The 17,238-nt window shown below is 35.1% G+C and overlaps 1 protein-coding gene and 1 long non-coding RNA gene across 4 annotated transcripts; one reads left to right on the top strand and one right to left on the bottom strand.

The window, feature by feature from the left end:
* Positions 1-3,146: 3,146 nt before the first annotated feature.
* On the bottom strand, positions 3,147-17,176 carry LOC109042177 (glycerol kinase). Of its 3 annotated transcripts, none has more exons than XM_072300302.1 (12): positions 16,915-17,175; positions 15,822-15,964; positions 15,228-15,486; positions 14,434-14,651; positions 13,168-13,277; positions 12,795-12,897; positions 11,511-11,621; positions 10,897-11,153; positions 9,732-9,940; positions 8,905-9,042; positions 8,383-8,469; positions 3,147-7,349 (listed from the first exon to the last, which is right to left on the bottom strand). In XM_072300302.1, exons 2-12 carry the CDS (start codon positions 15,888-15,890, stop codon positions 7,258-7,260), a joined length of 1,653 nt encoding a protein of 550 aa, XP_072156403.1. In that variant the 5' UTR covers positions 15,891-15,964; positions 16,915-17,175; the 3' UTR covers positions 3,147-7,257. The 3 variants fall into 3 exon arrangements, with proteins under 3 accessions (XP_072156403.1, XP_018914336.2, XP_072156404.1); XM_019058791.2 differs by having other exon boundaries at positions 16,978-17,175; XM_072300303.1 differs by lacking the exons at positions 3,147-7,349; positions 8,383-8,469 and having other exon boundaries at positions 9,728-9,940; positions 16,915-17,176.
* LOC140224580 (uncharacterized) lies at positions 5,204-9,807 on the top strand. The gene is made up of 3 exons (XR_011899855.1): positions 5,204-5,335; positions 7,718-7,832; positions 9,676-9,807. It is a non-coding gene; the product is annotated as an uncharacterized lncRNA (long non-coding RNA).
* Positions 17,177-17,238: the final 62 nt, after the last annotated feature.

Here is a 17,238-nt window from a genome sequence, read left to right as displayed (position 1 = left end):
ATTTTAACCGTCTATTTTTGATATTTTAGTGAGTGATAGGGACTGGACGCTAGATGTTCAAAAATGTGTACAAACCGAGCACATACCTTGCACATTAAGAGAATTTTTTTTTTTTTTTCTCCCAAGTCACTCTCATTTCGCTTGGCAATGCCCAGTCCCTCCGCTCGGTTGCTCTTAAAATCGAAATTTCACCGTTTTTTAACTTATAATGAGCTTTGTGAGCAGCCACTAATGGTGGTAAAAATCCGAAAATTTGTGAAAAACAAATCCATACCGCATCAGTATAGCGTCTAGCCCACATACCAACTACAGGCTTCAAAGAGGTTCATCGTTGCATTTCCTGGCCCGCTCATTGGCCAGCGGTTTAAGTCGGGGCAATCGATGAGTCTCTTTGAAGCCTCTAGTTTGTAACGGGGCTGGACGCTTATGGAAGAAGAAATTTCAGAAAACTCCTGCTTCTTGGTTCGGCCACCAAACGGTCCGGGGGCGCTTCTTCGAATAGCACCGCCGGATCTTCCCACCGCGCCGCGCCGGTCTGCTGGCCCTCGACCGGCTGCGACGCGCGATTGTTCCCATTGTGCTTACTTTTGGGGTTCTCTCCGTCGGCGGAACCCGTGTTAATGACACCCTCTACCTACTAGCCGCTGAAAATTTGCGGACCAATTTTTTTAAAGTTTAACTAATCTTCATTTATTCAACGGATTCAAATTCAGCTCGCAATCCTGATGAGTAATATATATAATAATAAGTAATTATATCGGTAAGTTACTGATCAAAACGTGGGCCAAACGTGAAAGCGGTCAGACATGTGTTAATGACACCCTCCTTCTACTGGTAGAGGATAATTTGCCGACCAACTTCTTTACCGTTTCTAAAATGTTCTACTATTTCAACGGATTTGGATTCAGCTTGCAATCCTGGTGAAAAATATATATAATTACAAGTAGGTATATCGGTAAGCTAAACAAGAATTGGAGGAATGTGATAGAAAGTATTTTAAAAGCGCTGAAGACATTCGCGAGTTTTGCGATACCATACTTATTCAATATACCTACTCATAATTATTCAAATTTTTCATCAGACTTCGAGTGCAAGACCGCTCTGGGCGACAAAGCTGTCGCGTTAGCGTATACCTACTTTGTGCCGTGCGACTCTGTTAGTACATTTTTTTAAATTCGAGAGTCACGAAGACACTTTGTCCCACGTTTTCATAAAGAAATAGCCAGATTTCTCTGAGAAGAAGTGACGTTAATTAATTAAAAAATTTGGAAACGTCCTTTACCACAGTCATTAATTGGAGAATTAAGAGGGAAGGAGAGATCACCCCGAAGTTGCTATGTTCAAGGAATCTGTGGTCATTATGAACAGAAAATTAAGTCTCCGTAGTTTTTCCTTCATATTTTTCATAGAGATTTAATGAATTTACTGTCAAGGAGTTTACCGTCTAATGGTTGGCGTTTATGGAACCAATCATTAACTCAGAAATCGTGTACTCCCATTGTCACCGGAATAGTGTCTCTTCACCAAAGGTGGTCTAGTTTATCCAAAATTTCTTAAAAACCTTTATAGCTCCTAAATTTAGAGACTGTACTTAGGGTTTTCGATTACAAATTCTGGAAAGTGAAATCTAAGCGCTTAAGTACTGAAATTGACTTGAGGTATAATGATTGCTGGAGGTAGGAAATTTTATGCCCAATTCCCTAAGTGCAAGGTGAAGTAATGCAGAGAAAATTGATTTCTTGCCTAAAACCGGGTTTTTTTTCCCTTTTTTTTTGGTTGAGATTAGTAACTTTCGCTTACTGTTAGCCCTGTTCTCCCTTTCCCCACTTGCAGGATTGTACCTAGAATAAAAAGGAATGCATGAAATGCCAAAGAATATTAAAAAATACTCAGTTGGAATAGCAGTGAATAAATGAATTAAAGACTAAGAGAAAAATGAGTAGGTAATAAAAAAGGGAAAAAAACAATGAAACATATGAAAAACCGGTGGATAAAACGTGTTTTGATACACGGCAAGGACGGAAATTTGAGGAAAGTTTTTGACGTATTCGAATTGCAGTTGCATATTTAGTTGCATTCAATTTTAAGAACATGAATATCATATTTCATAGCCTGATGCGTTTAATATTGGTAACGGGGGAAGGGGGTGGAGAATCAAGCAAAACCCAGAAGAGGGGGGGGGGGATAGTGAAGAAAAATTAATGGAAACGTGTGATAACAATATTTCAGAGGGAGAAATTGCCGCGGCTTAAGTGGACAAATTAACTGAAATGATCGGTTACCGAGCGAAACATGTCAAGAAATTCACAAGACGAAAAAATTAACCGTCCGGGTGTTTCGTCGTTTTCACCCTCATCTCACTAGCGTGTCAACGAACTGTGCTCGGCTGGTAGTGCATTCAGACGACCTGGTGCAGCCCGCAGGAAGCGCAGGAGCCGAGGGATGGCCAAGGAGGATGACTCAACGGTCAACCATGGGTCAACGTGGACCGTATGCAGGATTCGCAGCCCAGCGGACCGCGGCGCGCCCGACCAGGCGACCACTGAGCGATGAGAGGGAATAAGGAGGGAATAAACTGGCGTTCTTCATTCGCCTCTCAAGATGGGATATGAATACGAGTGTCATTGGCATCGCCTCTCTGAGGGCAATCGAATTAGACGGCTAATCGATCGCGTTCTGGGATGGGTATCGCTTTCGCCGCGATATGCCTCAGGTATCGAGAACTAAGAGCGGGCGCCGGACAAAAAGATTTGGGTTTGCGAACGGAGAGGGCATTCGAAACAAAAGGCCTCTCAACTCGCGAGCGAGGAGGCGATGCATATGAAATCCTGGAAATCGGCGTTCGCTCTTGAGAACCCTCTCGACCCCTGGGCGATTTAGATAAAGACTGCACTTATTATCAAATGAGTAAATAGCGAAATGATAAAAAATTATAATTGATAACTATGATGTGTTGATTCTTCTGCGAAATTTAGTAGATTTAAAAAAAACTGAAACTTTAATGAGTCACCCATTTATTTTTTAAACATTTTTTTAAAGAAAATACTTGGAGGAATGAAGGATCTTGCAACATCAAAACAATGCACATGATGACAAATAGCATCAATGTATTAAAACAATTGGAGTACTAATTAATAAATGAGAGATATTGTGCAAACATATGTTTATTTTAATTTGTAAAACAACCACACACAAACATACACTTCGGTGTGAGTAAAAAATAATAAAACAAAGGAACAACAGAAAAATAGCAAATTTACCCACAATGCAATAAGTCTTTCATTAAACAGGATGCTATCATTGTTAGATGTAACATGATATTCTAAGAGCAGAACAAACAAACAATTAAACACAAATGAACCTCAACTGTTACCTGCTTCTTAAGAAATGTACTTTTCCGAGCAGGCTTAATTAAAGGACTACTTATACCATTACATTTTTTCGTCAGACCTGCCAAATGCTGATGACTTGAAACTTCTTGGTCACAGCATCTTTGGAACAAAGATTTGCTGGTTTTAGATTGCATTAGAAATTCGCCATCTTGATTTTTAACTTTACTTCAATGGAAATATTGAGATGGTGACTCTTTTGGGCACTTGGTCAATTATAAAAATGGTAGGTGATAAGTATGTTTTCGGTGTTTCAGATGATTTCAGGGGAAGAGTCTTAGCTCTTAAAGAGATTATCCTATCAGTCTTTTTTTAAGGAAAAATATTATTTGGAAGAGAAACATGACTTCCCCCTTTCGTTTCTTGAAACTTAAATATTATTTACTATGTAATTAGACCCAACTGTTCCAACTACGAAAGAAATAACAACTTATTAGTTATTACACACCATTTGATGCCTTTATATATAAAATCAAATTTATTTTCAACAGATTTTTCTGGCAAGCAAACAACAGGAAAAAGGGACATCAAAAAACGACACCACTAAATCCATTTTCATCGAAATTTTAGTTTTCCCTCGTCAACAATTTTGAAATGTACTTAAAATATGACATGCATTTTTCCAAGTTTAGGAGCTTACAAGTGGCAAAAGCACGACTAACTCCTTTTTGAAGTGACATTAAACATGGATCTCACAAGGATCTCCCACAAATAACATAGTATATTAGATATATTTGTTCAATTCTACATGGCTAATGACTATTATGGTAGCAATGAGGGACATTTTTGTATTACTATCAGACCCAATATTCTTAAAAGAGACCATTTGTTATGTCAAGAGGTATTGACCAGCAATAAATCACAGTTTTGGAATTGTCCCTAGTATTGTAAATTCATTAGCAATACAACTCTAGTGGCAGTGACTGTTAAAAGGCGATCTTCATAATCCCTCCAACGTTAAAATTTTCGTAAACAAAAAAAAAAATCTTTTTCAGTCTAATTTTGAGCAAAATGAAAGTCTGGTAAAATGTTCGTAAAATATTCTTTGGAGAATTACTGTAGATTTTTACAGGCGTTTTCTAACATTTTCATATATGAAAATTAAAGTGTTGAAAAAATTAGTGAAGTGGATGTTTTAATCATTTCTTAAAACGTTATTACTTAAATTTTTCTTACCTCTCATTTATTTTTACTTGAAAAAATACTGAAAAAGCGTTTCTTTTTGCATTTTTTGTAGGGTTAAATTGAAATTTACAAATTTCTTTTCAAGTTTATTTAACAGCCACTGCTATTAGGAGAACAGATAGGTAATCAATGAGATTCTTTGATATGCGTGCTCTAATTTCTGACTTGGCAATAAATTTTCAAATCGACTTTAAGAAACAAATGGCAAGAGAGGGTCAAGAACGGTAAACTAATTTGAAATTTAAATGTTTGCAGGAACAAAATAAAGAAACATGACCAAGACCAAAGTGCAAAACTACGTACCTCCAATTGCAACATTGCATACTTTCTGTCACACTTCAAATTTTCTGCGGAAAACTAGTCGACGTAATTTTTTTAAAACTTCCTTGATTTTTCTTCTCTGTCAGCAAAATGTTCTGGGAGAAATTCAATCCATGAAGTTGGCTTCTTTCGTTTCGGAAAAAAGAACACAGAAGCGGAAATTTTGAAACATTGCAATTAGGACATAAGTTTTTGCACTTTGCCCATCAATAAGCTGCATAATGCACATGGACATTTTAATACGGAGATGGGCAGTGGCAATGTCCAATTCTTTGGGTTTACAGTGACCTCCAGTTACTAATCTGGTGCTCTTCATACAGAGTCGGACTAAACCCACCACCACAATCCACGCCAAGAAGAAAAAAAAGGAAAAAAAACTGCTTAGGGGCGGAGTCAGAACCCTAGCTCGGTTCTTAATTTGTGATTCGAAGAGAAGGTAGGTATGTTAGCTTATTCAAACAACTTGGATATACGACCAACCTCTTTGAGACTGATTCTGCTAATCACTCAACTTGGCCTGTCAGGTACTACTTTCTGAGGCATTGAGAACATTGTATCTTATCAGTTCTTTTTAGGAAAATAAATCTGTGAATAATTGCAATTTAACATGTGAATTTTTCAGACAGCAATCATTTGTTAGCACTCATGCACAATTTCAATCTCGGTGTAATTTTCCTACAACTTTGAGACTGGCCGTAAAAAGTTAGGGCGCTTAACTAATAATGCATCCAATAGGATAAAAAAAAGTATGTATTGGCCTTCCTGATTGATTTTAAGCCTAACGCCTTGACTTTTTGAAAGATATTTTGGGAAAATTTCAAGAATTTTTGGTTTAATATTGAATATAACAAGGTGGAGAAATGGTGCTGGGTCCACACCATTTCGCGGGGAAACAAAGCCAACTCGAGGTTAGTCGAAAAAGCTCAAACTTTCATAATTATTAATAGTTAAAGAGATATAACGCTAAACTGCAATTTTAGAATTGATTAACCCCTCCCCATATCTTAATAAATAAAGTGCCTGATATAAAGTGCCTGATTGAATATAATGCACAATGGCTGACAAATCATTTCTGTCTAAAATAAATCTGACATACATATCATACTAAAAAATCAGCAGTTTCATCGTCCTTGAGTTTACATTCTGAGGTTAGTATATCTTCACTCAGGGAGTAAGTAAAGAAAGATAATGAAAAAAAAAAAATGGTACTAACAAGTACAAGAAAATAAACTTATCTTGTTTCCACTAACAATTGGATACAACGTATGACAATGGTGATATCCTACACTGTTCAGGTTACCAAGCGTTTGTGAGCTAGACCAGAGATGGAAATTTTTTGAAACTTAAAAGTATGCATTTAGAAGGCAAATAAATGCCTTTAAAAGTGATTTTCGATTTTGAAATCTTTCGCCCTTCACCTCCCATTTTTCTCATAACAGCTCAATTTTCAATATCCTTGTGTATCTTAAAATTACTTGTGATGCATTGATACTTGAGGACTGCTTCGGTAAAAAATATTATCCAGAAAAGGATCAAACACATGGTCTCCCAAAACGTAAATATTCCCACAGTGCATATGTTTTCATTTGGTTTGGAGGTTAGGTTAGGGCTAAATTTCTCTCTAAACTCCACCTTGTGCCCCCCTTTTGCGCAAAGCACCTCATTAAGGTAACATTCACTGCCACATTAGAGGGAGGATCGTCTGAAACGCTTCTGAGGGTTTAATATTATTAATTCCACAGAAAATTAATACATTTCACATTTTGTGAAATTTATTTGAACCTTATGAAATTTCAATTTTCATCTCTGATCTGGACTAATTTTATCACAAAAATTAGCTGCGCTGTTTGGCAACATTATTGTAACATATTGATGCCTATCGACTAAAAATGATTGAAAAATGTTTGGATTGTATTAAAGTTTTTAAGGGTTTCTAATGTAACTCCATTTACTGCTCTCTTACTGGTAATAAAAAATGCATCCAATTTTCTGCACCATGTAATAATAGTATGGCGGACAAAGTACATCTGATAAATTAAAGAGACCAATCTTGAAGGTTAAAATATAATACTTGAAATTTAATTATTTTCTAAAAAAAACTTTTAGCATCAGATATTTGATTTCTAGTAATGATTGCAAGAGGGATTTGTCAGGAGAAAAGGGTTTATCAATATACCCCTAAACCTCAATTCCCGGTAGTAAAACATGAATCAGGAATTTCAAAGCTGCATAATTTTTGTTTTTGAGCAAAAAGATGAATACTTTTCACTAACAGATCAAATATGACAAATTAACATCACTAATAAATTAAAACAAAGGTTTGAGATTTGGTTAAATTAGTTCATCAGTTAAAATTTAACACCTATTGATTGTAAGTCGCCAGCACCAGCATTCCTACTGATGCCATAGCAAAGAGACTGATAGGAACAATACTGTTTATTTTGTCTTGCAGACCTGTAACATCAATGCATTAGAATTAGAAGAAGAAATAGAATAGGGAGAAATTTTGAGCTATTGGAGTCAAATTGTCGTCTTCCTTAAATAAGAGTGTAATGACACTTCACAATGAGCCCTGTCTTTCATATAATTCAATGAGTCTATTCCAGGCTCATCTCTATTACTTAAGCCTTTTTCTCAGCCAAGCGACGAAATAAAGATGTTACAAGAATTAAGTTCACAATTAGAGCCTCTGATTGCAGAAACTTCCGTCTCAATGATTTCCTTTCTTAAATTTTTATCTAATCTTCTTATTGTTCATTTTCTTGTTCATCCTCTGTTTTACTGCCAACCAATTTTTGGGGGGACTGATTTTTTGCAGGTAGAGCAAACACATTTTTATGATTCCTCCCAGTTCCTTACTTATGTGCTTTTCCGATCTGTACTCTTACTTCACCGCTCGCACACTTGCTAACCTTTGAACTTGAGAATGAATAGAAGGTGAGTACGCCTTGGTCATTAATAAGTTCCCTTGTCAATCCGTTTTCAAATTGTGTTTACTTCATCACATTTCAAGCATGTAGAGTGTCAAATTAAGCTTGTTGAAGTAACCTATGCAGAATTGGAACTTTCTGCTATCCAAACCGGCCAACCGCCACATAAGTTAGGATAATCTGAGGTTCAGTGTGTTTATTCCTTTTGGCTAGAGAGTGCTACTTTGTCTTTGCACAAAAAAAAGAAAGAAAAAAAAGCTTGGACCAAAATAATTGATATTACTTTGACATCCTAAATTACTAACCCACTGGCTCATCCATTCTTATTTCCAACAGATGAGCCATGTGAGATACTGTAGTTTTTAGCTTGATGAAAACTGAGTGTGAACTTCTCACGATAAGAGAAGAAAAAAGCATGACAATTCAAAATTATTTTCATTAAATTGAAGTAAGCGTCCTTCAGATTTTTCATCATGGAAGAATAATCAACCACAAAAGTGGTATATAGTTTCAAATTAAAAACATTTAAATTAATGAATGAACTGAGAGGTACTTACAGCTATTCTTCACAGGCAACGCTTTCAGATCCCAGCCTAAACTCCGCTTGATGGCCATTTTCCAGCGTGAATATCTTATTTCTCTTTCTGAAAAGAGTTTAATTTTGGAAAAGTTTAGAAACCAACATAAAATGATTTTTTCTTTTTCTAAAAAAGTGCAGTGCAATCATGAGGGGAATTCAAGGTTAGAAATTGGCGCCATTTCACTTAAAAGTACAGCTCTTTTTGACTCTCTGGTGGAATAATGCCTTTGCAGCTGTTTTCGAAACAACGTCAATTTGTGCGCGCTTGCAGCTTTTTCATACGTCTTGTTTTCATATGTACAAATGAGACGAATTTTGCTATTTAAGCTACGTCAATGATTACATCTAAATTAGTTCAGACAAATTTTGAAGGAGACTCGATTTCAAAAATGTAAGAGTTATGACGCTTTTTGCTATCATGACAGAGCAATAAAGTCACTTTATCAAATCCGTTTAGCCGCTTAGCAAACTTTTACTGTATACTTGCAATAATTCTTACCATCTAAAGAAATTGAAGGATAAAATGTATCACTAGGCACAGGCTGAATGTTTGACAGATCCCAAACTCCAATGCCTTCTGCACTTCCCGCTGCGACAGCAGCTCCTAAAGCTGTTGTTTCAGTCATTTGCGGCCTAACTGTAAAATAAAAATGCAACTTAGTATACATTTTTAAAGATACGCTTAAAAATTAGGGAAACATAATTTATCATACACGTTTTTATTGGTATTTTGAAGTAAGTTTCATTTGTTTAAGCGGAAAAACCCTACTTTATACGGTTCTAATGTGTAACTTGTTTCCTATGTAATCATGGCGAATCAAATTTGTCATTTCCATATTTTAAAAAGTTAGCTTTGCAATGTTCTGCTAAGTAGTGGAGGAGTGAGAAATAATCGTCAAGTATATTGAAAATATTATGATTATTTCGGCCTGCACTTTTCATTTTCCATTTCTGCCACAGTAGTTTTATTTAAATTAAAATTGTATACATTCATTCTAAAATCACCTCTTAAGCGATGCAATTTTTTTTCAAGAGCAGTTATTACTCGTTGACTGCTTATGCTTTGAACAATGGAAACATTCTGATCTGGACACTTTAAAGCTATTAATATTGGGATAGGCATTCTTGATGGGCAGTTCATACAACTGCCGTTTCCACCTGTGACCTATTCATACACCAGGGCTTTTTTAATTATAATTCCACAAAAGTCCTAAAGATGACTACAGAATTGTTGAAAGAATGATGTATAATTTGACTATTTTCATTGCAGCCAATAGCTCACTGGCTGTATATGCCATTCTTTCCTGATGAATGTCTAATACCTACTGACGGGTACGCCGGAAAGATCAGCTTGAAGCTGCATTAAGTAATTATTCGCTGCCATTCCACCATCCACCAGCAGCTTTGTTAAAGGAGCTCCACCACAGTCTTTGTTCATGGCCTCTATTATGTCAGTCGTTTGAAAACAAACAGCTTCTAGAGCAGCTTTTACTAAGTGATTCTTAGTTGTTTCTTCAGTCAGCCCGCAAATAACACTGTAAAATAATAAAGGAGCAGACACAGTGTTGTAGAAATAAATAATTAATTTCACATTTTTATCAGGCACTCATTGTTTATCACTAGTCTTTTGAAAATATATTTTAAAGACCTTACAGAATAAAATAAGACAACAATAAAATTTAAATATTGAAGATGAAATACCAATTTTGTTAGCTTTACTGCTTCATTTTTAATTTTAAAAAAAACTTACGGTACTGTTTTATAATAATAGAGAATTTTATTGATCATCCTGTGGGCAACAAGCCACCTGATCTACTCAGCTGCGAACATAGATTCTGTTAATGCCAGGTAGATGAGACCACTCATCCCTTCAAAATATCTTTGACAATCATCACCTTTAACTGATGACTCATTTTCCAGATCATATGAAGTTTTTACGTGTGTAAAGCTGAAAACTAATGAGTTTTGACCTGTCACCTGGAGCATGTTTTGCTCAGTTCTGAATTGATTTTTGACAAACTTTAAGAGGTGACAAACTTTATGGTGCATGAATTCCTGGCAAGTGAATTTTGGGGGAAAAAGGGTTTTTGAAAAAGAAAGGCCAGTTCGAGAGATGAGAGGGTTAAGAACTTTCTGCATTTCTAATCAAAACTCATTTTCTGGAACTGGAAACTTCAAACCGTCATGACCATCAGTGATTATACTTTTAGTATGTAGAGCACACTAAACTAAACTTGTTCATTTAAATGCATGTAATACAATCAACATTCATCTTGAAATTCATTGATTATACGTAGTAAGTTTAAAAAAAGGAAAAACAGTCCTGCTACCTAGCAATAATTGACATTGTCAAAACTCAAATTTTTCTTGTTGGTAAAGGACGTTTTTTCAGTCAAAAAGTGTTCATAAAAAATTCCTCCAGGCGGCAGGGAGATTTATGGCCTTAAGATTCCTTTTGTGATAGATTGTAATATATGTTTCAAAAACAAACCTGCGAGCGTCTTTCCTCCAGTATGGTGCATAAAGACCAGAAAATGCAGGCACAAAATAAACTTCTCCAGTTTTTGAAGCCTTTTTTGCTACTTTTTCTGAGTCAGAGGCATCTGATAAAATCTGGAGGTTATCTCGAAGCCATCGAATAGATACGCCCCCTACAGCTACGGAGCCTTCAAGAGCATAATAGATAGGAGCGTTAGGTCCCATACGATAACCTATTGTTGTCAGCAGACCATGCTGCGAAATGACCATCTGGAACAATCAGAACAAGAGATTTGAGAAGGACTGCTTCAATTTAAGTTAAAAAAATTGTTTATTCGCGGCTAGGAATCCTTCATGAAGAACTAAAAATTGGAAAAATGTTTATGCGCTAAATAAACCATAAGTATTTGCCTCTTTTAGAATACTTCATTAAAAACACAGTTTTCTTTTTATACTACCAAAACCTTTGATATCATAAAAGGTTTAGAGGTTGTCCCAAAAAAAATTCATAGAATTGTCGAGTCAAAAATCTTGTATAGTAAACAGATTTATTGGATGCGTATCATTTATTTGCTTCATAATTGGGGAAATTCGAACCAAAGAATTGTTAGTTTAATGAACACATACTGCAGTTCCTGTGTTATAAAGGAGAAAACATCCCGTTCCATAGGTGTTTTTGGCTTGCCCTTGTTTCAGGCACATTTGTCCAACCAAAGCAGATTGTTGATCGCCCAAACACTGCAACAAAAAGTTTGCAAGAATTCATGTAGAAGCCAATACAAAAGAAACTGAAAGAGAAAAGGGCATGTGGGGAAGAGAGTTGAGAGGTTGCCAATACTCAAGAGAGAAAATAGGTCATAATAAAATAATTTAGAAAACACCTGACTCATATTAAGTTTCTCTCCATTCACCGAAAAATTACAAAGGTCAGCACAGTAGATCTCTACAAATATTTATGGCAAAAAATATAAATTTGTGGAGGCAGCGGGTTTACAGTAATTGTATTCTTACGAACCGAAAGAGTCGAAAACAAACGAAACTAACGGAAAAAAACCGAGGTAACAAACTGTGAGCTAATTAAATGAGAAAACAGAGAAGAATCGGAAAATTAAAAAACTCAAACTCACAAAATAAAATTAAAAAGCCGACGCGTTTCGGGACACCTCGGTCCCTTCTTCAAATTCCGTGTCGGAATTTAGCCTTGAAGAAGGGACCGAGGTGTCCCGAAACGCGTCGGCTTTTTAATTTTATTTTGTGAGTTTGAGTTTTTTAATTTTCCGATTCTTCTCTGTTTTCTCATTGTATTCTTATTTTAAAATCCACCGTCTATAGGTTAAAATATCTAAGTATTGAACTGAATGCGGTTTTTGTGAGAAACATCGTATCTACTAAATTAGTTTGGATACCAATCTTGTGAAAGATGCTGAAGGGATAAAACTCTTTTTCACACAAAAAGATCATCTTAAAATTTCAATGAATGACAAGGATTTCGTTTTCCAGGTTTCAAAGTCATTACTCCCATTATGTTTCATCAAAAGAAAACAAACCTTCACCACTGCTTGAAATTTTCAGAAAATATCCTTTATGCAGAGAAGAAAAATTAATGAAGTTTCCAAAATTAGACCTCAAGTATTTTTCCACTTAGAAAATAAATTATGATGGAGAGTCTGAAGTATCGCAAACTGAGACACAGGTTTTTCAGTTTAACTGCCCACTGGTTAAACCTTGAAAATGCTGAAAATTATGCAAGAACAGAGTAAAAATCTGCTTATTGTATTAGGCGCATGAAATGAGATCGTAATGTCTCTGGGTGCAAATAAATCTGGCCCTGAACAGACTTGTTACTGATTAAATCAGAAAAAATGTGGAAACAATGTGGAAGCCAAAATGCACTAAAAAACAGAGACTTACACCAGAAATGGGTATATTCTGAAGAGGCCCTTCAGTGATAAAACCATAAATTTCTGAAGAACTTCGTATTGCTGGGAGAATGTGTGTAGGAATTTCAAAAAATCTGAAAAGTAAGATTGCGGTTAGTCAGAGTGAAGAAAAAAAAAGACATTGAAGGAAGATTTATACTACAAAATATGCAGATCAGGTAGATTTGAAAACCATGACATTATTATTTTTGCTTCTTGCTGATGGTGAATTGTATCATTCATTTTTTTTCATCTTTCTTGTGTTGTTTGAGAAAAAAACATTGAAGATTAAATAGCTTTTTTGAGTCAATAAGTAAGTTTTCATGAGCTTTTTGATTAGAGCTGATAAGAAAGACAGATATTACTTGTAAAGGGCAGGTTCCCAATTCAGCGTTTTAATATTCATCAACATGGTGCGAGATGCATTGGTGACATCAGTAACATGAAGACCATTTGAAACACCACCTGTTAAATTCTAAAAACAAAACAGATAAATAGCTACTAAAACGATGAAAAAAACACTGATGAAGGCCATGATTTCATTCTTTAGATAATGGTTTAAGGATAAGGATGGATTAAGGATAAGGATTAAGGATAGGTGGATAAGGTTTATTAGTTGATTTATAAAATACATGTTTTTTCAGCGGGCCAATTTCCATGCAACAACCATTTCTGAAGTAAGTTTCATGTAGAAATGAGAAACCAAAATTCAAGTAATGCCTTGAATTATTTGTGTAAATTTTGAAGACAAATGCACGAAGACCTTCTCTTCAAAAATCAAATATTTTGAAGTACATTTCATTTGAGAGAAGGACAAACACAAATTTGACAAACACATTAGCCCTTTTCATCAATGTTTTCAAATATTTAAATTATTTCCTCATCTAATTAACACCAACTTAGAGACAGAGATCAAAACTGCTTGGTTAAATAATAACACGGGCTTAGAATATTTGTTCATTTCACTGATTTTTTTGTACTCCTTGATGGTCTATATTGCCGCCAAGATAAGAGGAATTGCCATACAAACATTCAGACATTCCCAAATTTTGTGTGATAAGACACAAATTTACCAGAAAACTTGGGAGTATTTTTCTGCCAATTTTATTTTAGAGAATTTTAATCATACTTTGATATTAAGTATTAAAACATTTTTAGGGAAAATATTCATAACCCTGCCCAAAAATAAATAATTAATCAGAGAAAATCTGCTACAAATCAAATGCTCATTCTGCTTTTTTCCTCAGCATGGCAGGAAACATGAAACAGCAATTATAAGAATAGTGCAAAAACTCACGAATCAACTGTTACACAAAAAAAAAAATAAATAAAAAAAAATTGTAAAAAATATTGTCATAATAGTGTGACAAGTATAGTTCAAACTATAGTGGTAAACCGGGAGTTAATGAAGATGCAAATTCAGGATCACTTATATTCTTATAATTATTTCTTCAGCAAAGTGACAGTATATTATTGTCCAGTCTCAAAGATTTATTGCTTGACTTTAGACTAACCTAAGAATTTGCAAAGGATTATGTATAGTCTCATCAAGCCTGGACAACCAGGGCCCTTTTTTATAAACATTAGTGGCTAGGATAATTCAATGACGTTACAGAGATGGAAATACTTACCCATATTAACCAAGAGTCCATGGTACCAAAATAGCATTTTTTGCTATCAATAGCCTGTTTTACTTCAGGAACGTTGTCCATCAACCAACGTAACTTGAGCGCGCTAAAATAAGTACTAATAGGAAGGCCACAAAGAGGTTTAAAATATTCTGCATTTTTGTCGCGTAACTTTGATAACATCTTGTCCACTGTGTCAATATTCCTGATGTCAGACCAAACTGAAAAAGAGATAATAAATAAGTTGGCAGAATATGCCTCAGGTTAGACAGTAGACTGGCAGATCTGTGTACAAAAGCTGAAAAATTAAACATGACTTTTTGATTTTTAGAACATTTTTCAAGATTTTTTTAAATTAAATACATAACTCTAATTTCAGTATTTACTGGTAAACCCTTTATTTATAGACACTTCCTCCAATCAAAACTTGGAGGGTTCTCAAGCACATAAATGATGAAACTGAAAGAGCTCATGTCTCGATTTAAGTTTTAGGAAATCTCCCATTACAATTTATCTTTGAACAGAGTTTGGAGTAATAGTTGGTGATCATTTTTACCATATATGTGATAAATACCACAAAATAGTCTCGTTTTCACTCAAAGAATTGATCCTGGAATAACTGCACTTGATCTCAGATCACCAAGTATTCTTGCAGGGAGTGAAAAAATATGACATTTGGGGTACACAATGGTCAGTTCCTGATGATGGTTGTCCTAAGCACCCAAACCCTGTCTAACAGAGGTAATAAATTGTACATTCAAGTGAGTAAAAAACTTTTCAGTTTTAGATGATCTTACCAATGGCATTGTACAGAGGTTCTCCTGTGGTATTGTCCCAAACAATGGTTGTTTCTCTTTGATTTGTGATACCAATGGCAACAATATCACTTGGATCAATGTCAAGCCTGCGCATGTTGTCTACTGTTTTCTCGATACATTCATAGACAGCCTTAAGAACTTCTTTTGGATCTTGTTCCACCCATCCTTCTTTTTCACAAATGTTCTTTATTGAAACTTGATGGAAAGTTAAGACCTCTGCTGTTTCTGCAGCAAAAACCTGTGAAATTGAAAAATTACTATGAAAGAAAAGATGACAAATAATAAAATAATAATAGTGCATTTTACACGGCAGAGAGTATAGTTATAATTTGTGGAGTGAAGGAGGAAAAGAGAACAATGTCAATAATTTAAATCTATGACATGCAGGATGTATGGGAGACTCTCCAGTTTTCAAACGATAAAAATAAAATTTTCAAGAAAGCATGACGGTTCGTACTGATACAAACATTAAATTGCTGATGGTTGGCCTAACTTATTGAAGTTGATTTTTGGTTGATTATCAAAAATTATTTGTACAATGAAAGGCAACCATTAGGGGCTTAATAAACCTACCAAAAATCGAGCACTACTGGTCCCTTCATCAATAGCCCCAACAAGGGGCCCAAACCGCCCTTTGTTCATGCTGGAGTCAGACTAAATACTCTGAGTATCAGACATTATGGAGGACTCAGTGAACTTGATAGTATCAAAACCACCTGAAACCAAGAAAACAAATCATTATATAATTAGGAATCTTTAGCAAAAAAATATTTAATTTCAAAAGAGTTAAAATTTTTCTTAGTTTCTAAAACCAAAGAGGAAAAGCTTAGATGGGAGCGGAGGGTAAAAATCTGCCAAAAGAAAACATGTTAGATTAGACTAACTTTCGCAGCAAATTCGGCAGTTCGTAAATTGAATTCTGAGAAAAGCTCCCACAATTTGAAGGAAAACATACTAAAGGAGCAAAAATAATACAAAACTTTTGACATATAAATACTTCAAAAAATGAAAAAAATAACAGAATTCTCGGAGTTTCTGTTCAAAATTTCATCATAAGTAGGAGAGAAAATAACGTTTTTACTAACTGGACACAGGTAAAAAGTGAAAAGACACACTGACTTATACATCAGTAATTTAACCTTAGTTTTGCAACGAAGTAAATTTTCAATGTAGAACATAGTGCTTGTATGTTTACATTGTCATTATTTAAAATTTCACGCTACCTAGACAGCAGACAGTACACTGTTGCCTCCTTGATGCAATAGTGACTAAACTGTGGATTACATTAAATTGATAAGTGACTGAGAATGTAAGATTCTTTCGAAACGAAAGATGAATATTCATCACACCGCCTGCTCCACATGCACCCTGTAATGAGAAGAGGGGCTGGAAATTGTAAAGTTCGAATGTGTCTCTGCAATGTGTCAAGATTGGGAAAAAATTCAGTCTATTTTGAGCTTATAGCCTTTTAAAGATACATATGCACTCCTGTCTGCAACAGATTACCTACTTACGCAAGTAAGTAGTGGTTACTTACAGAAGAATTAGGTTTTTACGTTGGTGCATCTTACCCTTTCAATTTTACTCTACTGTGTTTCTGTAGCTCCGGGGTAAAAAAGAATTGAAATATAGAGTGAATACAAGGTCCATGAGAAATAATACTTACAAAACTAGTAACCACAAGGTATGAATTCAGAAAGGGATTCTCCAGAGAAGAAAGATAACTCACAAGTAAGCAACATAGAAAATTGGTTGAAGGCTATCCACTAGTGGTTATGAATTGGCTGCCATTACGAAATACTGAAGAAAGCACTAGTAAGTGACTGACAAGTGACATTAATGCGAAAATTTAAATGTTAACTTTCTGAGTGCGCTATCAGTGTTCATGCAAATGCATAAATACAAATCGCACATGCAAAATTCTCTTATCAATAATGTTCGGTGATTCCCCGAGATGCAATCGATGACTTTTTCAGGTAGGTGATGAGAT

This window comes from Bemisia tabaci, chromosome 5 (genome assembly GCF_918797505.1).
Source record: "Bemisia tabaci chromosome 5, PGI_BMITA_v3".
Taxonomy (NCBI): Eukaryota; Metazoa; Arthropoda; class Insecta; order Hemiptera; family Aleyrodidae; genus Bemisia; species Bemisia tabaci.
Note: the sequence above shows the minus strand (reverse complement) of the source record. Positions and strands in the feature narration are given on the sequence as shown.